The sequence below is a fragment of the Canis lupus genome, chromosome 2, assembly GCF_011100685.1.
Source record: "Canis lupus familiaris isolate Mischka breed German Shepherd chromosome 2, alternate assembly UU_Cfam_GSD_1.0, whole genome shotgun sequence".
NCBI classification, from domain to species: domain Eukaryota; kingdom Metazoa; phylum Chordata; class Mammalia; order Carnivora; family Canidae; genus Canis; species Canis lupus.
In genome coordinates this window covers 6,811,522-6,835,209 of record NC_049223.1, presented here as the reverse complement: position 1 = coordinate 6,835,209, position 23,688 = coordinate 6,811,522, and the positions used below count along the sequence as shown (strand labels likewise).

General features: G+C 42.2%; 1 protein-coding gene across 17 annotated transcripts in view; it reads left to right on the top strand.

The window, feature by feature from the left end:
- KIAA1217 (sickle tail protein homolog) overlaps positions 1-23,688 on the top strand; it is a 733,798-nt gene that overhangs the window by 620,413 nt on the left and 89,697 nt on the right. For 16 of the 17 annotated variants that reach the window (XM_038529783.1, XM_038529780.1, XM_038529782.1 and 13 more), the window contains 2 exons: positions 18,135-18,333; positions 22,312-22,405. In XM_038529783.1, coding sequence (XP_038385711.1) covers positions 18,135-18,333; positions 22,312-22,405 — 293 coding nt within the window. Of the gene's footprint in view, positions 1-18,134; positions 18,334-21,421; positions 21,706-22,311; positions 22,406-23,688 lie in introns of those variants that run through there. The other variant, XM_038529786.1, reaches the window with a different exon arrangement.

The following is a 23,688-nucleotide window of genomic DNA, read 5'->3' as shown; positions in this document are numbered from 1 at the left end:
ACATTACCATAACCAAATTGATTTGTGTCTGCAGAATTCTAAAAGAAAGATCCTGTGCACTTTTTTGTTTGTTATAATTTTCCATTCAGACTGTAAGAATGCCACAGAAACACTTGGTCAAAGAAATCTGAACCTTCTAAAAATATTTCTATAATTACTGATGGCATTTGAGCTGTGTCTCATCTGACTTGCTTGTCAGCCCTCAGCAATCATTTGGGACTATTTTGAGACTGGATTACCCAATGCTTTAGCTTAAGCTCCCCATATTTGTCAAAATCCCCTTCCAGCTACTGTTCCATTTTGACAAAATCACCGGAAAGAGTTGTCTATAAGTATTGTATCCAGTTCTTCTCCTGAGGTTTCTCTTGAACCCACCCATTCAGACCTTCAGTCCCACCACTCCATGGAAATATCTCTGGTCAAGGTCACCAGGGACCACCACATCTGAACTAGCCCTCCTTTGACTTGATTTGTCAGCACCTGACATGCTAGACCACTTCCTGTCCTTAAGACATGTGCTTTCCCTGGTTACCTGGACCCTTCTCACTCAGCAATCTTCCTACCTCACTGACTGTCCCTCTCATGCCTTTTTTTGTTGGGTTCCTTCTCATTTTCTCACCCATCGGTATGGCTTCAGCCCCCAGACTTCATCTGTTCTCAATTATACTACTGCCCTAGATGGTCTGGTGTAGCCCCATGGTGCCAAATGTCACCATTTGTATGGTTGACTTGATTGGCTTGGGCTGCCGTAACAGAATACTATAGACTCAGTGGCTTAAACAATGGAAATTTATTTCCTCACAGTTCTGGAAGCTTGGAAGCTTGTCCAAGATCAAGCTTGTACAAGCTGGTCCAAGATCAAGCTGCCAGCATGGTTGGTTCTGGTAAGGCCTCTCTTCCTGGCTGGCAGATGACTGCTTTCCCTATCTGTCCTCACATGGCCTTTTCTTGGTACCTGCAGATGGAGAAAGAAAAAGGGCAGACTCTCCGGTGTCTCTTCCTATAAGGGTGCTAATCCCTCCATGAGAGCCCCCACCCTTATGTCCTCAAATAAACCTTATCACCTTCCAAAGGGCTCACCTCCAATTACCGTCACATTGGGAGTTGGAATTTCAACATAGGAATTTGGGGGGTGGGGCATAAACATTCAGTCCACGACAATGATAATGACCCCTCTGGCTCAAATCTCTCCCCTGAAGTCCAGATCAATAATTCACATCTTCTATTTGAAATCACCCCCATAAGAGGTCCAAAAATGAATTTCTAGTTCCAACAAAACCTAGTCCTTCTCGCGTCTTCCCTATCCCTGTAAATTGCATCCCCCTCCTGACTGTTGCTCACAAATGCCAAAACCTTGCCATTCACCTTGACTCTTTTGACCTCGTTTCATACCTAAACTCTCAGAGGATCCTATTCACTCTACTTTCAAAATATATCCAGCCATCTGATCACTTCTCACCATCATTAGTACTCTGCCCAGGTCCATACCACCACAATCCCTCTCCTGTCTGACTGCCTGAAATTCCTGGGGTCTCCTGATGTTAGTCCTTGTCTACGGTAGAATCAGCTCGAATCAGCTCGTAACACAGCAACTCTGGTAAGTAAATCTCACCACCTTAGAGCCCCTGTTGGCTTCCCAGCTCACTGAGAGTGCAAGGGTCCACAGCCTGACCACTTGCTTCCTTTCAAATCTCCCCTTATCCCATTCCCCATCTCATTCATTTTTCTCCCAACGTACTAGCCCGTTGCTGTTCCTGGAACACACCAAGTGTGCTCCTTCCTCAAGGAAACTTACTACTCCTTCTGCCTGTGTTGTTCTCCACCCAGATATCAACAAGACCGGCTCCCACATTTCTTTCAAATACCTTACCAGCGGGTCATCCAACTACCGCTAAGAAAATAGCAATCCACCCACTCCCACCCCACTGCTCTGTGTCCCCCACACCCTGTTTTGTTTTATTCCCTATTACTTGGCACACTCTACCCTTTCCTGTCTATGAGCTTATTGTCTCTCGTACATCAATAGAAACTAAGACCTCTGAGCTTCCTGTTATATCCCCAAACTTCAGAACACTGTGTGGCAGGCACTCAATAAATATTTCTCGAGTGAATGAAATCTGTCTTTGATGGTACTAATTCTGCTGAAGTGAGCACTGAGCTCCTGCTCTGTTATCTGAAATGGCCCTGAGCTTCATGAACGTTCTCTATTGCTCAAGCTTTCCTTTAAGGATCAATCTGCTCCACTTTTAGTTGTGTTAACTTAGAGAAGTGCACTATGTAGGTTGAATCACTCGTGCTGTGGCAAAGTGACAGAGTCTATTATTCTTCCTTTTGTTATGCTTGTTTTAAAGCATAATGTTTATATATCAGTTGAATTGCTATTACAGAAAATAAAGCCAAGAGAATGCACGGATGCCTGTAAGTGGTAGTAATTTGGGTTGGGTATTGTTTCTCCAGGTTTCTTCTAGCAAGCGGTAGGTTGCTCAACGTATCCAATGCATGTTATGATGAGGGCAGCCCAGGTCAACAATTTGGCTTGATTTATTCCTTAGCTAATCAAGCGGGTACAGGTACCACAGGGCTTGTGGCTTCTTGCCCAATGCCTTTAGTAGGACTGTCAACAATTCTTGAGGCATTGAGGGGGGCCTCTTCCCTATGAAAGTGAGGAGAGAGGGAGGAAGGTTATTTATGGTGAATCTGGAAGCAGGGGGTGATATTTTACCGACAGTGACAAAGGAGACCCTGGGACCTAGAGCTGAGCAAGGATGCTTTGTCACCGTGGCCCGTCCCCACCCACCACTCCCAGAGCTGCTTTAGCCACCCTCAGACATGGGTTCTGTGTCGTGACCTTGTGGTTGAGAACAGAAGCTGCTCTTAAAAGGCAGCACTGCAACTTCAAAGGCAAATGAGGAGGAGGAAGTAACCATGTGTGATGTCTCTTACCTGCCTCTTCGGAAAGTACCAGAGGGGAACAGGAGGTAAAGGTACAATAAAAAGTCTTTCAGGGCCTTTTGAGAACAATGAGAAAGTTCAGTTGTCACACCAGGCCCTGGAGGTTCCCTAGCACCCAGAGCCAGGCCTGCCTCAGAGCCCCTGCGTGCTGGGGGCTGGGCATTGTCGGGGGCCCTGGGGGGAGGGAGTAGAGCGTGGCCTCATCTCTTTACCCCTGTGCACTTTTCCACTTGCTCTTAAAGCAGGAAATGGCATAGAAGGGTAGCTTGGGGAAAATTGGATAAGCCTGACAAAAATTTTGAGACGCCTTCTTCCCCACCAGGCCAAGTACCCCCAAAGGACTTAGAACACTCGAACAATCGGTCCGCCTCAACCACTGTCCCCTTTCTTTTCCGCTCACATACCCTGCATGCACGACAGTGATCCTGAGCACTCATCCCCGGCCTTGGAAGTCTGGGGCCTTTACGGTGCCATCTCTATGGATGCTCCTAAGCAATAGCTCTCTTGGGGACCCCTATATTCTTCTGGCTGGAGCTGAGAGGACATTCCAGATCTCCCCACAGGGGCAATGACAGAGGATACAGTGGAGGCTTCCAGAAGATCCACACCCTCTGGCATGGACCCGAGGACACAGGAGGAGTGATCCTAGAAGAGCAGGGAAGACAAAGGGAGGGGGAGCGGGCAGGAGGCCAGGGACAAGCCTCGGAACCGACTCAACTTGCCTCATGCTCTGTCACTGCCCACTTGAGGCTGGAGCCTGGCTGGATTTGCCTGGGAGTGTCCCCAGGACGGCGGTGGCCTGTCATGGTGGAGGGAATCTTTACAACAAGCCAGGGAAAGTCTACTGAAAGCCCAGAGGAATCAGGTTATGAACAAAATAACAGAACAATTAGCATGTAACAGGAATAGGAAAAATACAAAGTTTAAATAATACCAAAAGCGCTTCACCAATGTATAAAATGTAGAGATACTAAAAACAGCTCAGCGTGACTCCGCCTGTCCTAACATAAAACCAAATATAAAGTACCTGAGTCCCTGGAGAAGCAGAGGACTCTCAGGTACCTGCTTCCATCAGGACTACTCAAAAAATAAATTGAAAATCACCTGTTGATAGAGTGGACCACACACCAACTTGAACGCCAGAAGGTGAGGAAGGTCCTATCCCTAACTTAGATGCTGACATTGGGGAAACATGTCTCATCTTTCTCTGCCACACTCAAGCCTGCCTGGGGCAAGAGCACAGGGGCTCATATACCATCTGTCTAAATATTTTTAAAGCTATAAATCAAGCTGGCAAACGGTTAGATAAAATATGCTCTATCCTCATACTTTGATAAATATACCTTTGTGACCACATAGAAAGCCAGATTTGATTTTAGAATCTTCAAAAATGCTCACAAGAGTTCTGTGCTGTATCACGAGATGGAAAAGGCCCTCCCCACCTCCAGCCTGTTGCAGCCCACCCCTCGCCTTGTCCTCGTTTCCACGATGCAAATGTGAGCCATTACCCAGCTCACGTGGATGAGTGCCCTCCACATGCCCTGCAAAGAGTGGTGCCTCCATCACCCCTTCATACTTGGGGTGCATGCACCTATGTTAGAGCTGGGAGAGGCTCTGAAGTGTGGTGCCCAGGGCAGTGGTCCCTTTGCCACGCTCCTCCTCCATCACACAGTTTGGCTTTTATTCCATGGGGACTTAGGCACATAAGCACTGCGCTTCCATGGAATCCGATCACAAACATTAAGGAAGTCGATCATTCCTGGGAGAGTTGGCATTAGGTGGATTGCCTTATGTTTTTGGGTCATAAGGAGAAACAGCAATTCTGGGTTGTTGTTTTTTTTTTTTTTAAGAGCTCCAAATGAAGGCCAGTGAGATATGAATTCCCCCAAACTGCCCACACGCTTTTTCTCATCACTTTCTGGAAAAGAATTCTGAGCCTCCCCCTCAGGCACCTAAGAAGAAGCTGAGAAAAAACAGTCCAGAAGAGGAACAGCTGCTCTGCCCAGTGCATGCCTCACCCTCCTCGTTAGCCACACGCCCTGCATTGCCTTCTCTAACAGACCTGGGGAGCAGAAAGGCAAGGAGTAACATTTGAGTGTTCCTGAATATCCCTCAATGGCTGCCTGTGGCCAGAGGGTCACCTTTTGACTGAGACAGCTCCCTCTTTTGGGCCTGGTGACGAGTGGATGCACCCCTAGGCCTCAGGGTGGCAATGACCAGTCATTTACTGATTGACTGATGACTGATGGCTATTTTTCCTCAAAAATATTTCCCAGAGGTACTAGAGAGTGGATGAGTTCCACAAGAGTCACAGACCCACAGGGACTAGCAATACTGGGGATGGGAGCCCCTGTGGAAGCCTGGACCTAGGAGAAGGCCAAGGGGTACAGCTGGGCACTGGGAGACAGGAAGGGAAAAGACATGGAAGAAATGCCACCAGAAGACAAGGCTCTTGGGGGTCCCAGCATCCACATTTACTATTTTTTAAACATGAGTTTCAAATAGTAGGAGTCTGCCCTATGGAATAGGATCTTAGAGATTGGGTCTACAGGCATCTGTTTATAACATTTTTCATCAAAGAATGGTTTTTATTTTATTGCCATTAGCATATCAAAGTATAAAGAAGCAGCTCTGCTCCCACTTACCTAGAAAGTTCCCTCTGGGAATTCCTTGGTGATCCTGGAGTTTGCCTACAAGGGGACAGAAGAGGCTCATCTCACCCACATCTTACAATGTCTTTCTCCCCCAGCTTGAGGACCAAATAGGTTGTTACCTTTTCAAGCAGAATAATATTCACAGAATAGTAGAAAATAAAAGAAATTCTGAATAGTAAAATTAATACTACATATTGGTGGGGTGTTTTTCTTTTTTAAGATTGTATTTATTTATTCATGAGAGACATGCAGAGAAAGGCAGAGACACAGGCAGAGGGAGAAGCAGGCTCCCTGCGGGGAACCTGATGTGGGACTCGATCCCAGGACCCTGGGATCAGACCCTGAGCCAAACAAAGGCAGACACTCAACCGCTGAGCTGCCTAGGTGCCCCTCGGTGGGTTTTTTAAATCTATATGTAAATAACATAAAAACTAGAATGTCATACTGAAAACTTTTCTAAAGACATATTTATTCATCCATAATAATTATTATTATGTAAAATCCTAATAAAGTATCAGAAAAGAAAATAAATTTCAGATTAACTCAGAGGGTTTCTTACTAACATCCATGATCTCTGTGCCTATGATTGAAGAAAATGCAGGATGTATAAGTCTCCTAGTGGGATGGTTATAGGCTTTTCTCTGAATTATAGCTAGAGTCTTTCTGGTACTTTGAAAACATACATTGGAAACTGTAAAAGTTGCATTTCTCATATCCCTGGAAGGTCAATTAATTTTTTTCTGAGACCATGATTATTATACTTTTACACTTTTGTTCTTATCGTTAAGAAAATCTAGTTCTTCCTTTTGTGGCCTTTACCCTTTGCTTTGTACTATAGAATTTTTATACCCAATATTTTATCACAGCTATTTGCATCTGTCTAACACCTGAGAGACAGTGTAGTACAATGGTTACGGTCATTAAGAGGGAGAGTGAGTCAAGTCACTTCTCTTGCCTCAGTGTTCCTCATCTGTGAAATGGGGATAATTACAGTAGTGACCTCATAGAGAAGATTAAAAGAGTTAATATATGGAAAGGTCAGTATCTGGCATGTGGCAAGTGCTCTGTAAGCTTCTGTCAAATTTTTTCTAAAGATTTATTTATTCATTTATTTTTTTGCAAAAGAGAGCACATGCAGGAGGGACAGAGAGAGAGGGAGAATCTCAGGCAGATTCTGCCCTGAGCTCTGAGCCCAATGTGGGGCTCAATCTCATGACTTTGGGATCATGACCTGAGTCAAAACCAAGAGTCTGATACTGACTGTGCCACCCAGGCACTCCAGTATCTGTCAAATTTTAAAAGGCAAATTATCTCTTTTTTTTTTAAGTTTTTTTTGTTTGTTTGTTGTTAGTATTCTCTATACCCAACGTGGGGCTCAAACTCGTGACCCCAAGATCAAGAGTAGCATGTGCCTCTGACTGAGACAGCCAGGTACCCCAAAAGGAAAGCTCTCGTTCTGTACAATGATTCAGTCCTCTGGCATTTATAAAGAAGCAAAATGTAAAATTCCATCTCCTTTCCTTCCCCTCCTTCTTTCCCAGAGCTAAGTACACGGTGAAGCTGAGGGATGTGACTGCCACGCAACTTTTGGTGCTTCTACTGGTGTATTCATAAATAGCATGTATGTGTCATAAAACGTAACATCAATGGGAACATACTGCGTGTATCCTTTATAACATCCTGTGTCCATTCTCACATTATGGTTTTGAGATTGATCCATGTTGATAGAGTTGGTTGTAGTTCATTCATTGTAAGTGCTGTTTACTGTTCTATCATATGAATAAACCACCAAGAACAAATTGGTGGGAATGGTGTTGCAGTGAATATCCTAGAACAAGGGCTCACATCTGAGACTTTAATCTGTGTTGGATAATTTAAAGAAATAGCTGGGGGATGGGTTGCGCATCTTCAGCTCTCCCGGGTGTTCCACCAGCAATGAGTAACAGACTGTGGTTTCTGTGAGCTGGCCAATACTTCAGGTTATTGGGTTTATGGACTTTTTGTCTCTCCGTTGGGTATGATATGGTATGCCATGGTTTCCATTTTTATTTCCATAATTAAGAGTGAGGTTGGGCACCCTTATGGTTATTGGCTGCTGGTGCTTCTTCCTCTGTGACTTGCCTTTTTATGTCCATCTTTGGATATCTATTATTGCCATTTTCTATTCTCTTATTGATTTATAAGATTCCTTAGTTATTCTGAATACCGATCATTGGTAGAGCATGTGAGTTGTAAATGACTTCTCTCAGACTGTGGTTTGTCTTCTTGGTTGATAATGTCTTTTATAATAAAAATATTCATTTTAATGTAGTGTCATTAAGCAGTATTTTTCTTCTATGACTTTTGGTTTTTATTTCTTTTAAAAGTCCCTATACTGCTTTGCCAGGAGATGGTACCATGTTTTGGTATGTTTTTCAAATTTCCTAGCTTTTAACTTCTCACAGATCTTTAGACCATCAGGAATTTATTTTTACTTATGGTGTAAAGAAAGGGTTTTTGTTTGTTTTGTTTTGTTTTTTACTTTTTCTATTTGGAGAACCAGTTTTCCTGATACCACTTATTAAACAATAGTTTCTCCACTGATTTGTACCCTCCCTTCTGTCAAATGTCAAGCTTTCATAAAACCTGTGTCTTTTTCTAGGCTCTTTGTTCTATCCTGGTGCCAAAACAACATTTTTTTTTTCAAAACAACATTTTTAATAGTGTTAATAGTTGGTAGAGCAAGGACTCCTTCTTACTGTTGCTCTTTGGAATTGCCAGAGTATTGCTATACATATTTTTATTAAACTACATTTTCTATTTTTTTCTAATATTTAAGGTTGCTGTTGACTCTAGATACTGATCTTATATCATTCAGTCATATTGAATCCTTATTAGTTCTAACGTGTCTCCAGGTTTCCATGGACTCTCTGTTACATCACCTAAAATAATCACAGTTCTGATTATCCCTTCTAATCCATATGCCTTTTATTTCTTGTTCGTGTATTAACTGTGCTAGCGAGACTGACTTCAGACGCAGCAATAGTAAAAAAAAAAAATCTGAGTTTAAAGATTTTATTTTTAAGTCATCTCTACACCCAACGTGAGGCTCAAACTTACAGCTTGAGATCAAGAGTTGAATACTCTGTCAACTGAGCCAGCCAGGCGCCCCTAAAAGATCTTAGTTTAAAGAGAATGCTTCTCATGTTTCATCATGAAGCATTACCTTTCTTTGAGGTTTTTTGGTTGGATACCTTCACCAAGTTAAGAAAGTTCTCTTTAATTCTCAAATTTTTAAATTTATGCATGCATTTTGGATTTTCCTTCACATTTTTGTGACACTATCAAGATTATCGAATAGTTTCTCTTTGCTTACTTCTTTTCTTTATTTTCAGAGAGCACAGACAGAGGGAGGGGCAGAGGGAGAGAGAGAATCTCAAGCAGATCCTGTGCTCAGCACAGAGCATGACTCAGGGCTTGATCTCACGACCCTGAGATCATGACCTGAACTGAAATCAAGAGTTGGACTCTTAACTGACTGAACCACCCAGGCATCCCTTTCCTTATTTCTTAATGCATGCTGTGTTAAGACTAGACTATCCAGTGTTAAACCATCCTTATATTCCTGAGATAAATTCTTCTTGGTCATGATTTTTTTCACACATTGCTAGGCTTGTTTTGCTAGTATTTTATTTAAGGACTTGCATTTAAAGTTGAAGTTTTTCCTCTTACTAGTTTCCTGTGATTCAGATTAATACTAGCAGAACACACATAAAGATGTATTTTATTTATTTATTTATCTATTTACTTATTTATTTATTTAAAGATTTTATTTATTTATTCATGAGAGACACACAGAGAGAGGCAAAGACAGAAGCAGATTCCCTGCAGGGAGCCTGATGGTGGGACTCAATCCCAGGACCCCAGGATCATGACCTGAGTTGAAGGCAAATGCTCAACTACTGAGCCACCCAGGTGCCCCGGACATTTGCAATGTTTAAATTAGCTGACTGCTCACCTTAAGTGTAAGAGATAATCCAGTTCCGGTTTATTGTGCGCATACTCGATTGTGTTTCTCACAGAATTTTCATACATTTTCTGCCTCAATTGCTGAATGACATTTAAGATTAGATTATTGACTCCATTGACTTTGCTACAAGGTCTGTAGTGACTTTGCATTATAGCTTCTTCATAAACAAGTTTCTTTGTTTTTTTTCTTTCTTTAAAAATTTTTTGGGATCGCTGGATGGCTCAGCAGTTGGGCATCTGCCTTCGGCCCAGGGTCCTGGGGTCCCTGGATAGTGTCCCACATCGAGCTCCCTGTGTGGAGCCTACTTCTTGCTCTGCCTGTGTCTCTGCCTCTCTCTGTGTCTCTCATGAATAAATAAATAAAATCTTTTAAAAAAATTTTTTTAAATTTATTTGTTCATGAGAAACACAGAGAGAGAGGCAGAGACATAGGCAGAGGGTGAAGCAGGCTCCTCATGGGGAGCCTGAGGTGGGACTTGATCCAAGAACCCCGGGATCATGCCCTGAGCCAAAGGCAGATGCTCAGCCACTGAGCCACCCAGGTGTCCCTACAGACAAGTTTCTAACAAAGTTAGAAAATTTTCCCAGTAAGATACACTGGGAATGAATAGGGCCCCAGTACTAAAGATCAGCGTCTGATGCATTCATGACTTGAACACAATTTGCATTCCAGAAGTCATCCACAGATTCTTCAAGGCATTTTTTTAGAGAAATGCCTTGGGATGCTCACTCCAATGGTATTATCATATCCCTTGAGTCCCAACTGTACCAATTTGTCTGGAACAAAACAGAGCTAAGAGGCTGAGCACTAATGGTGCCATTACTAAGACTTTGTGTCAAAAATGAGTGCCCCCGAGCAGGATCTCTGTCTAGGACTGTTGTCTGTCAGGTTGTTGAGGGGACAAGACCATATCATATTCAACTTCTAACAAACTTATTGCTTTAACATGTTCTTCCACAATGCTACCACAGATGGCTCCACAATTATGAGCCTTTAAAGCACATTCTACGTCAGAGTTTGGCACAAAACTGCTATTTATTTTCCTGGAAATATTTAGCCTTTCATGAAGATTCTCTGTTAGGGAGCTCTCTGAGAGTCTCCATAATCCCTCAGTTATAACTACTAGAAGATAAATTAGATAAAAGACTTAACAAAGTCTCATGTTGCCTTTAAATATCAAGTATCTGAATGGAATAGAAAAAGGTTTGATTGATATGATCATTTTCATATACCAATGCAAAGATTTGGCATTTACTCAAAACAAAGATACTGAAATCTGAGAGTCCAGTTATTCCAAAAATAAAGAGCATCTAGACTTTCTTTTAAAGAATAAATTTTCTGTTATCATCTTCGTCCCCACAAGGCCAATGTCACCATCCAGCTTTGTCACCTACTTGAAAAGCTACTCCATAGGAAGGGATATAGCAGCATGGGTCTTCTCTGGGACGGAAAAAGTTACTGACATCTGAGGGCATGCTAGAGCTTTCCAAGGAACACACGCAGACTTGTCTTGAAATCGCTGCTGTGTCTGAAACGGAATGTCAGCTGGTGTTAAGTATGAATTGCTAACTTCTAAAAAACAGTGTCGATTGTGAAAACTTTGGAAGGGTTAGAACACAAGGGGTGATGAGCAGGTTACCATTGTACGTCCCATTCCTGGTATAAGACCTGATCTTACACCATAGGGGCTTATGTAGTGAATGGATGAAGGCTTCCCTACGGGCGCCACCTCAACCCCTTTAAGGGTACTCCAGTATGTTAACTATACTGGACTATTTTTTGTTTATGTTAAATACCAATGTCTTTCCCATTTCAGATGCCGATTTACCTTCTTCCAACTACACTGGAAGTTTTTATAGGAGGAGTCTCCTGTGGCCCATCTCTTTTGGCTTAAAAAAATTACTCAGTTTACTGAGTAGAATCCCTAATTGGCCAGTCTCTTTAGATCAGTGGGGGTTATCTTTTCAAATGGTCAAATCAAAGCATACTTCTTTTAGGAAATGGAGAATAGAATGTACAGAAAATCTTAGAGAATGTTATCAAACATGAACTTACCACCCTAAGACAACCACTCTTGTCATTTTGGTGTACAGTTATCAGATAGATAGATTTATCATGAGCCTGATAGAACCAAGGTTCAGTCCCTATAAGCAAATAATTAACTTTCAAACTGAATTTTATGTTTCTAATTTTGTACTGTGGTTCCTAAAGCAGTCCCTCAAAACTGTATAATCTTTAGAAGATATAAAACCTGGATTCATCACTGCCATCAAGGTGATTAATAGACTTTTGCAAATGTAGTTGCTTTCTGTTTTATAGTATGCTTTATCACTTAACAAACATAGTTTTTCTCTTATTCTTCTAGAATTCTTTTTAATAACAGCAGAGTGTTCAATGAATAGATTTATTAAGTGATTTATTAAATGAATCCCCTAATGTTGGAATTCCCCCATATTATTCTTATAGGTAATGCATTATTGAGCATCCTGATAATTATATCTTTGTGCATAAATATATAGAAATGGAATTACTGGCTCAAACCATATTTATAATTTGGGGGGCTTATAACGTATATAAATAAATAGCACTTTAGAGAAATGGTGTCCGTTTACTTTCCCAACAGTGGTTTGTGAGAAAATTCATTTTCCTGACCCTTGTCAACACTGTTTATTGTATTATAAAAACCTTTCCCAACTTTACAAGTATAAAAAAGCTATTTTCATATTTATGTTTTTCTTATTAAAAATAAAAACTATGCTTGCAATTTCAGTAAAACATCATATAAGCACATAAGTAAGAAAATTAATTCCTCAATTCTTAGTGGAAAAGTGATGGAGAAGCGACTGGGGGAAATGGCTTAGAGATGGTAGTGTGCCTGCAAGCAAACTGGTAGGAAGATCACCCAAGGTCGTGGCACAGCATGCAACATAAATATGATGCTAAGTTCACAAAACGATAAGATTTCCAGTATAACTGTAGTACCATGGGAATGTGGCATGGTTTGAGATAGGAAGGCAGGAATAGGAGCCTGAGGGCTGTACTAGTCCATTTGCTAGAACAAATCACCATAGACTGAATATCTTTTTTTTTTTTTTTAAGATTTATTTATTTTAGAGAGAGAGCAGGGGCAGGGGGAGAAGTGGAAGGAGAGGGAGAAACAGACTCCCTGCTGAGTACAGAGCCAGACATGGGACTTGAGATCATGATCTGAGCTGAAATTAAGAGCTGGACACTTAACTGACTGAGCCATCTAGGCACCCCACCGCAGACTGAGTATCTTTTTTTTTTTTTAATTATTTATTTATGATAGTCACACAGAGAGAGACAGAGAGAGAGGCAGAGACACAGGCAGAGGGAGAAGCAGGCTCCATGCACCGGGAGCCCGATGTGGGATTCGATCCGGGTCCCCAGGATCGCGCCCTAGGCCAAAGGCAGGGGCCAAACTGCTGCGCCACCCAGGGATGGATCCTGCTTCCCCGCCCCCCCCCTCCCCCCGTTTATGTCTCTGCCTCTCAATCTGTGTTTCTCATGAATAAATAAATAAATGATCTTTAAAAAAAAAAAGAATTGTGGGGGAGGGGCACAAACGTTCTGTCCAAGCAAGGCGATGGCGTGAAAATCCTTGCATACCATATCAAAATAAAAAATATTTGAGATGTCCCATGTTCTGGACTGATTTTTTTAAATATTTTTTAAAAAGATTTTATGTATTTATTCATGAGAGACACAGAGAGAGGCAGAGACACAGGCAGAGGGACAAGCAGGCTCCCCACAGGGAGCCCCGTGTGGGACTCAATCCCAAGACCCAAGATCACGACCTGAGCCAAAGGCAGACGCTCAACCACTGAGCCACTCAGGTGCCCCTAGAACTGATTCTGAGATTGAAAAGATCCTGAGGATGTTTAGTACAAGCATGACCTGCTGAGTGTACTTTGCTTTTTATAAAATGTGGCCAGGACTTCTTGGTGAAAAATCCACATTGCCCCCGCAGGACCATTGAGGGGAAAGAACTCTTGAATATTCTGGCGTCTTAGAATGGCTCCAAGTGTCGTGAGGTTCATTTCAACACTCTGCTGCTTCCAGAGCCCTGTGCCTTCCCCCGCTCCTCTCAGCATGTGGACTGTTTCTAACCACATGTCTGCATTTAAGTTGACTTAAGATGGGAATCTTTTTTCTGAGCTGCCCCCCTGTCATGCTTCAGCATTGTCAAGCAGATGGTCAGGCGAAAAGTGTGAGGACAGCTAAGATCGTCCAGAGAGGAATGGTGGAGGAGATGGATGTGGCTCAGTGCAGGATTTCAGAGGCCCTAGGCTTCAAGGGAGAAAACCTCGGGTCTGTGGATGAACATAATGGGATATATAGGCTAGTTAGCTGTTTACTAGCTTTTACTTCAGGCAAGTTACTTGGACCTTCTGAGCCTCGCTTTCCCTGTCTGTGAAATGGGGCTTCTAATACTGACCTGCCCCGAGAGGCAGGGCTGATTAAGTGAAATCCGTGCATACCATTTCTGACACATAGCAGATGTCCCATAAATGCATTTCCCTGTCCTCTTCTCTTCTTCATAAAAAGGGAGTTTATGGTCCAAAGTCCTTCAGACTTTCCCAGTAATCTGGAGCAGACGACGCAGCTCAGAGCTAGGAAGGTATGCCAGAGCGTACTGAACCTCATCACTGTGCCAATAAACAGCCATGATAGATTAAGAGATTTCCTTCTGAGTTTAAGCATTTCTAAATACCTCTCCTGAATTGAGAAAGCAAACTGAATCAAGTGTAAAAAGACTATTCTCCTCTGTTTGTAAAGGCATCTTTCCCGTCTTCTCCGGATTTTCACGATCTATAACTGGACTGTGTACCCAGCTGGCAGCTGCGCCAGCCAGACCCTGAGGTAACCGTAATTTGGGCCCAATTTTTTTTTTTTTCACTCAGAGCCTACAAATTCTATTTCAAGCACATACACGTACAGAATGCAGATGTGGGAATGAAAACCAGGCCCTTTGGGTGAATGAGGCTGTGATATTTGACTGGAGTGAGGCCATAAGTGGCCCATTGGCAGGGGCCTCGCCCAGGCATGGTCGGGGCCCAGGCCGCAAGAGTGGTTTTGGCCTTTTGCTGTGGCGTTACTGATCACATGGGACAGTCCTCACGTCTCCCGTTTGGGGCGAAAAATTGCAAGATCTGTGATGAGACAGACTTGAAAGGATTCTTCTGAACCCTGAGGAATGTGTAACAGCATGGATATTTGGAAAAACTAGCTCCCTGAAGAAGCTGAGAGGGGAAATTCAGCTGCTTATGCTCAATGTGAAAGGACTACTCCAATCAAGGAAACAGCACTTCAGAAAGTAATTCCAATGTGTATACAAATCGAGAATAAGGTTATGAGGCTGTTTCATGTAGCAAAAGCTCTTGTAGCTTAGATAGACCCCCAAATGAACACTGCTATTGGATGACTGATAAATCATTCACTGTTTCATTATTCAACAAACATTTATTGAAAACCTGCTACGTAATAGGTGGTATCTACGGGTCCTAAGGGTACCATAGTGAACGACAACAGCAAAAACATTAAAAAGAATCCCTGACCTCCTGAAACTTACAGTCTAGAAGGAAAAAATGATGATAAACAATGGCAAGAGTTAAAATATGAATTATATGTGGAAAATGCTGAGGAATAGAAATGGAACAAGGGTGGGGTATGAAGTATTAGGGAGAATGGGTGCTGAAATGTTGACAGGGTGGTGAGAGAAGGCCTTGCTGAGAAGCCAACTCTCCTAAATACCTGGTGGATGGTCTGGATGGATATAGATCTAGATCAAAAGTATAGCCCTCTGGATTTTCAAAGCTATTTCTCTATTGTCTTCTGGTTTCTGGGTTGCTGTTGAGAAAGCTCATGCCTTTCTGACTCCTGCTCCTTTGTTTGTGACTTTTCTCCCCAACTCTCTGGGAACTTGTAGGACCTTCTGTTTTCCACACCACCACCCGCCCCCGCTACCCCCTGCCAGCTGGAATGTCTCCATGACAAGCGTGAGTGTGTTGTGTGTTTCATAGACTTTTTCAATCTCTGATTTCAGATCCTTCAGTTTGGGGGGAAAGTTTTTTATAATACTTTCTGTAAAACTTTTGCTTTTCTTGATCTCCATTTTATCCCAGTTCCCGTAAGACTTGGGGGTGCTCTGAAATGACTGTTTTTCTTTAAAAAAGGAAGATTTTATTTATTTACTCATGAGAGATACAGAGAGAGGCAGAGACATAGGCAGAGGGAGAAGCAGGCTCCCTGTGGGGAGCCCGATGTGGGACTTGATCCCAGGACCGCCGGATCACTACCTGAGCCGAAGGCAGATGCTCAACTGCTGAGCCACCCAGTTGCCCCATGATTCTGGTTTTCTTATTGTTTTCCACTGTCTCCTGTCCCATAGTCTTTTTGCTCTACTTTCTGAGATTTCATCAACTTTTTCTTCCTCCTTGAAATTTTAATTCCTACTCTCACGATTCCCAGAGTGGACTCTTGCTCTCTAAATGTTCCCCTTTTCTTGGACTGTCTCATCTTTTCTGAGTTTCTTTTTTTCTGTTTATTTTGGTGTTTCATGTTAATGGTTTGTAGAAAATGTCTGTTAATCCCGGGTAATCTAAAAAAAAATCCTGGGTAATCGGCCAGTGTGTGAGGGAGGCACAGTCATACTAACCGGAAGCTTTCATATATGGGTTGGGCTGTTTCGCAATGGAGTGACCATATACAACCTGATCATTACTCTCAAAAATCTGTTGGTCTCTTCTCACAGGCCAGTCAGCTTTTCTAGAGAGGTTCCTCCAGGTTCTTGACTGCGGGTCACCCCTTTGCAAGCATTTTGTGAGGAGGCACCTCGCCCACCCTCCCCCGTGCCGTGTGAGCTAGAATCCGGCCTGATTGACTCTATCTCTTTAGTCTATTATGGATATGGGGGGTCAGTTGGCTGAGTGGGACAGAAGGAAAGCTTTGAACGGGTTGCAGCACCTTTAAAAAGAAAAGGAAGTTCGGTCAGGCCTCATGCTCAATCTGCAGTTCTCCCCTCAGAGGGATCTGGGGCTTTGCTTCTGGAGCTTTCCTAGCCCTGCATGTTTTATGTGGATTTCTCCCCTTGAAGATGTAGGTGTTGGGTGTTCTCTTGTCTGGTATTGTTTCCTTTCTCATTCCCTTAATTCTTTGACTTATGCTTTTTTATTCTTCACTCTCACTTTAACGGAATTTCAGGAGGACTTAAAGACAAATTTGTTGCATGAATTGCCTGATTGTAACCAGAAGCCATATTCTATTCTCTTTTGAGTCTCTCCTGCCAAAGGCTACTTGAGCAATCTTGGTCTGTCCTCAATAGATTCTCATAAGTGGATTCAAATTAAATGTCAGGATCTTTGATACCCTGTTTCAGTTATACATTTCTGAATAACTAGTGACCATAAACAGTGAATTAAATCAACAATTACATGTTTGCTTTGTTCTGTATTTTGGGCAGGGCTGAGAGGGGGCACCCCATTTCTGCTCCATGTGACAGCAGCTGGGGCAGGTCACCTGGATCTGGGGGTTCTCCTCCCAAGGTGGGCCACCCACATGACTGGCCAGTGGTGGTGGCTGTAGAATGGATGCTCAGTGGGGGCCGTCAGTGAGGGCTTTCATTCTTCTTCATGTGGCCTCCCCATGTGGTTCAGCTGGATTCGCAGAAGCTTGGTTCTGTGAGTCTCCAAGACCACACTTATCATGAGGACAAGGTCTAGTGTGTAAGCACTTACCAAGTCTCCATTTTGCACTTTACTTGCTAATGCTAATTGGTCAAAACAAGTCGCATGGCCAAGCCCAGAGTCAATGTGGGAAGAGACCACACCCCACAGGGGCATGAATAATTTGAGGTATGGTTCATTGGAGCCCTGAGAACTCTAAAATTCTCTGATCTTATGCCTCTGTTTTTTTTTGTTTGTTTGTTTGTTTTTTGTGTGTAACTGACTTGTTCCATTTTCTTTCTGAAGCATTGGAATGCCAGATTCTTTTCTTGTTGTAGTTTCATTTGGTATAAACATTCAATAAATATGTATTAGAGCCACAGTAATGTTGTAGCCTTAAAATGTTTCTGAATGGATTATAAAGATGTGAACTATATAGCTTACCCCTCGCTGTAATGATTATGTTGTTAGTTAATGAAAAACATGAGAGACACCATCCTACAGGGTCAAATTCCCAAGTATACCTTTCAAGGGAATAAAGTATTGTTTTTTGCTTTAGGCTACCAGAGAGTAGCTTCTTGTCCTTTTGGTTTTCAAATAGTTGAAAATTAGCCTCTTTAACATCTGCCTGGACTCCAAAGAATAAAAGTGAATGTTTGTGTGATAACCAGAAAGTGCATTCCTTGGAAATTCCAAACAAACATCTCCTATTACATGCTTCCCAAGCTTGTCCTAACCCTTACTGCCTGTGGTAAGACAGAAATGGCTAAGCTTTTGCTGCGTGTTGTGGGCATCTTGATCTGGGACTGATGACTGTGTTCATCTTGCATGCAGGGGTTCTCTATCTCCAGTATGGGGATGAAACCAAGCAGCTCAGGATGCCGAATGAAATCACAAGTGCAGACACAATCCGTGCTCTCTTCGTAAGTGCCTTTCCGCAGCAGCTCACCATGAAGATGCTAGAATCGCCCAGTGTCGCCATTTACATCAAAGATGAAAGCAGAAATGTCTATTATGAACTAAACGATGTAAGGTAGGTTGTTACGTTGTGTGTGTGTGTGTGTGTGTGTGTGTCCACCATACTGCAGTTAGCATTGCTACAGCTTTACTGAGTCCTAATCTTTCTGTGTCCCCATGAAGGCTACTATTACCCTAACTAGTAGGTTCACCTTACCCAGCTGTGAATTCACTATCTGTTTTCTATAATCCATTTATAAGGTCTGGTTTACAAAGATGAGGACAGACTTCTCCCGCCTAGATCTTGGCCTATTACCTCTGAAAAGAATATAAGAAACAGTCTAGTCCCCTGTTTATCTAAAAGTTAGGGAAAGTGAGGCCCAGAAGGTGCTAGAAAGACTTGATCAATAGCATAAGGCCATGCTTGTGACTGGAACTTCCCTGGCTCTTTCTCAAGTGTTTTTCCCCCCACAGAGACTATGAACATTTTAGGCAATGATCCCATTGGGCCATTATTTACACCAGCAGGTTAGAGCAGAAGCAGCAGACCCTATGCTATTGTCCACAAGAAAAGAGGCTTAGAAGCATTCTCTATCTCCATGTTTTTCGTAAATAGTTGGCCTTACCAAAGGATCTTACTTTTTAGGTGGGCTTTCTTCAGGGCCCCGAGGAGGATGTGTCCTCAAATGAGGCTCAGTGTACTCATGCTATTGAAGGGGGCACAGAAATAAAAGCATCCATATCTACTGTGGTGGTGGTATGTCCAGAGAGAAAGGGACCCATCTGATCTCTCCCAGCCAAAGAGCCTGACAAATTAGGAACTTAAATTAGCACAAACAAGGAGTCACTAGTAAAGCCCTAGACATTTTAGAACTTAAAAAATTATTTAGTAACTAATTCAGCCCTTCTATTTTATGGGACCAGAAGCTCAGATGCATAAAATTAAGAGACTTATTCAAGATCACACAGCCAATTCATTTTCAGGCATGGCCCTAGACCTGATTGTCCACATGATTTGTGAAGGTTTTTTATTCCCTCAGAATATTCCCTGCTCAATTGATCGTCCACAATGTGGATTTTTGGGTTCCTGCCCCATGGGGAGAGCAGGATGCCCTGTTTCTCCATCATGAAATTAATAGAAACCACCTTTTAAAAATATGCCTCTAGTGCATAACAAATGTAAACTGATAAATATCTAATGATGATTGCAAATGACATATTTAGGCGTGTGCCAAGGTGTGTATGAGTCATTTAAGGCTTTCAAAGTTTGATGCATGCCCTAAGGTATAGTGCTACATCTATTGCACAACCTTGCTACCTTTAAAAGATGTGTTTAAATATTCATGAGTATCAGAAAATTCATGTTCGTTTTTTGAAATAAATTATTAATCAGCCTGTCACTAAAAAAAATCGAATTTATAGAGCGTAAACATAAATATGAAGTAATCATATTGTATCTAAGGAGCATGTTTGTGGTCATATAATCCCAAGTAGTGTTTTTATAGCAATGTTCTTGAATTGCCATGTTTTGCAGTTAGAGGACTGGAGAGAAATGGCAATACTAAATCTGTACGAAAAGACATAAAGCCACTTTTGACTATGGAGCTCAAGCCTGATGAAGTTATTTGGAACAGTTGTACCCCACTGTCCTGCAGCCCCTGCAAGCATTTTTATTTTTATTTAAAAAAATTTTTTTTTCATGCAAGCATTTTTAAATTGCAATGAGTCATGATTTTCTAGGTCCTTTCCCAAACCTCAAAGTGTTCCTGCTAGGGCTCCCTTTACACATTCTTCTGGAGTGTCGTGAGGAAGTCGAGGAGGGAGAAAGAAATGAGAGGGAAGACAAAGAAGAAACAGTCCCCTCAACTTTCAAATTGAGATGATTCTCCTTGATGCAAAATCAGTTGATAAAATAGATGAAGAGTGCTTGAGAGAAGAAGAGATCCTTTCTTTAAACATTAACAATTTTCATTTAATATGTTTACATTTGTGAAAGTGATTCTTTAAAAATCTCATTTCAAATGTTTGATGGGGAAGTTACTGAATTATAAGTTTATCTATAATTTTACTTTTCAGTGTTTTGATTTACCTATAAAAATGGACCTAAATATTTTTTTTAAGATTATTTATTTATTCATGAGAGACACACAGAGAGAGGCAGAGAGAGAAGCAGGCTCCATGCAGGGAGCCCGATGTGGGACTCGATCCCGGGACTCCAGGATTACACCCTGGGCCGAAGGCAGGCTCTAAACTGCTGAGCCACCCAGGGATCTTGGACCTAAAAGTATTTAAGTGGATAAAGCGTTTTTATTTGGTGATGAATATGTTTATGCTAGATGATCCTATGTCTGAATTTTCCAAAGGATTATTCTCTCTCTTTGCTTATATGCATAAAATATCTCAATTATATTTTATTTGAATGGTACGATAAATTCTCACCATCAACACTATATACATTCTCTCTCTCCCCCTGCAAAATATACCATGTAGATCACCACTGAGGACAATGGCTTTAATTTTTGGAGCCCAGAGGTAAATTTCCTTTCACATCCAGTGTTTTTGAAGTGTGAGTGTATTTGTTAAGCATTTAACTATTTCACCACTGTGTTTCCTTATGGAAGTGCTATAGAGCATTTAGGTTGAAGTTCCGTGTTGTAAATGTTGCCATGGTAAACGCAATCTGGGCCTTTACTGTTGGTTCATCTTGGATGAGCATGTTTCTAAATTAATCATAAACCAACCTCATGTATTTTAAATACCTTTAGAATCATACAAAGTTTTTTTCATGGCTCAGCTGAGGTTTTCAGCTTTCATATTGTCACGTGGGGGTGGGGTTTCCCTTCAGTGGATCCCCGTGTCCCCCCACCTTCTGTGAGCTCTTGCCTTCATAGTAACCTAACCAGGGCTGCATGCTCCCCCTTCCGCCAGCTTGTAATGAGCTCCTTGAAGTCTGGAGAAACCCTGCAAGCTTGGGCTAGTCATTGCTTCAAAGCAATTACTGACAGATATTTAAAGGAGGAAGGCAAGACTAGTCCCAAGAATCCTCCACTTCATTTAAAACAAAGCATAACCCAGGAATCCCAGAGATTGCGATCAGCCCACAGAACGTGTCACTGCACCTGGGAGGAAGGAATGCCTCTTTGTGCACACATTCCCCAGAGCTCAGCTCGCCGGCCCTGGAGGGACACAGCGTAGATGGCGTAGATGGCGCTGCAAGTGCCCCAGGTGGCCCTTCTGCGATGAGAGCTGAATGTGGGCGGAGGAGGACTTCGTAGACATTCCTATGCATTTAAATAATTTTAAGGTAGGCTCCAAGCAAGATGTGGGACTTCTGTCCTGTGCCGCAGTGTGATGGACTCCGGCGCTCTACATGCTGGACTCAGAAGGAGAAACAGAAGAGCAGAAGGTTCTAGCTGCTGCTCTTCCTTCTGAACACCCTACACATCCAGTAAGTTAGCTTGTGTGTACACAAGTATTTTTAATAGCCACTACGGGAGGAAAAGAAAGGCATTACAAAGATACCAGTAGTTTTGATCTTTGTGGTATTTTTTTTCCTGGACCGCAAATACATTCTCTGTTCCTTGCCGAAAGCGTTTGAAGGAAAAACCATTTTCCTTTGTGTGCATTCATAAGATAAGCAGAAAACCAGGTGTTTGGGCAAAGTAAACTATTAAATATTTAAATATTAACCAAATCCTTTTGAACCTATTGTAAATATTGGAGCTTTACAGTCCCTAAAAGTGTTAGCTTTCCTTGCTTAAATCTGGAAAGGGAGTCCACGTTCACCTGTATTTGTGGCTGGAGGATCACAGGGAAAACAAGTATTTTTTCCAGAGGAGCAAAGACAGGAAAGAAAAGCTGAAGTCACTTTTCTCCTCTTCCTTATTTATTTTTGCCGATTTTATGTTGAAAGAACTTTTTGTCCAGTTGACAGTAGACGGCAGTTGGATTGTCTATTCACGTCTTTTACCTGATCCTGCAGAGATCAGGCAAAGGGAATGGCCAAAGTAAGGCTCCTTTCATCTGCCATAGTCATTGATGTGTTTGATTCCAGGAACATTCAGGACAGATCGCTCCTCAAAGTGTACAACAAGGACCCTGCACATGCATTCAACCACACGCCGAAAACTGTGAACGGAGACATGAGGGTAAGTGTTTCTGTTCCATTTCTAATTTTATTTGATGGGTCAGACCATCCTTTTTTCTGGCACGGTCTTCAGATGCTATGACACCTCAACACCGGGTTTCAGGGCTTCTCACTGCTCATCTTGTCTGATGATTCATGATTTGTTCTTGGTAAAGAAATCAGGTTTCCCAGACATTTGGGGCAAAGGGACTGAAATAGAGCCTGATGCATCCTCATTTATCTGTAAGCATGGAGTTTAGTTGTGTCCTCACTCCAAGGGGATCCTGAAAATCTTTGTCTAAAAGCTTTCTTGGTCCATGTACATTAATTTTACTCAGAGGATCTCTTGCTATTTTTCCTCCAATTAAAACAAAATTAGCACACAAACAACAACAAACCCCTGTAAAATTCCATGTAGAACCTATTAATATTCTTATATCAGCTATTCCAAGCAAGCCTTAGCATTCTAAATAAATTATTCACCTTCTAATTCAGGACTGTTTGCTGCTGTACTGTATTAAATATTATCCGACCTTATCTGAATCACGTTCAAGGCATAGTCCAAAAATCTGCATGATTTGGGAGCTGAAATTCTCTAGATTTAGATCATCTCAGAAGATTATCCAAACGTTCAAAGCACACAGGGATGTTTTGAAGAGAAAAGAACAGGGAAACAGAAAAAGACAGATTTTAAAATCATATTAATGCAGGTTTGCTAAAAAGGGATGGAGTTTCTAACAATAGAGCCACATTGCCCTCCAGCTGTACCTCCTCCCCACCACACACACAAATTTAGAAGTTGCTGCACCATTTTCTACCATCTTTTCTGAGGCTTAGCACTCTGCTGCATGCTGGAGTTTAACTGGGAAAAAAAAGTAAATGAATATGTTTTCTTGCCAAAGAAGCCCAAGGCACTGCCTGTCCTAGTGCTGTGGTAGGTAGCATTCCCAAGGTGAGGCTGTCTCTGCTTCTCAACGGGATGTATCAGTTTGCTATTGCTGCTATAACAAATTAATGCACGTTTAGTGGCTTAACATGACATAGATTTGCTATCTTACAGTTCTAGGGGTCAGAAGTCCAACATTGTCCTCAGTAAATTCAAGGGGTCATCGGCAGGCCATCAGCTTTCCTTTCTGGAAGCTCTAGAGAGAATGTTTCCTTTTTACCCTATCTCCTAGAGGTCACGCACATTCCTTGCCTTGCAGTCCCCTCTTTCCATCTTCAGACTCAGCCAAACAGCATCTCTCTGACCCGGCTTCCGTAATCACATCTCTAAACCTCCTTCTTCCACATTTAAGTACACTT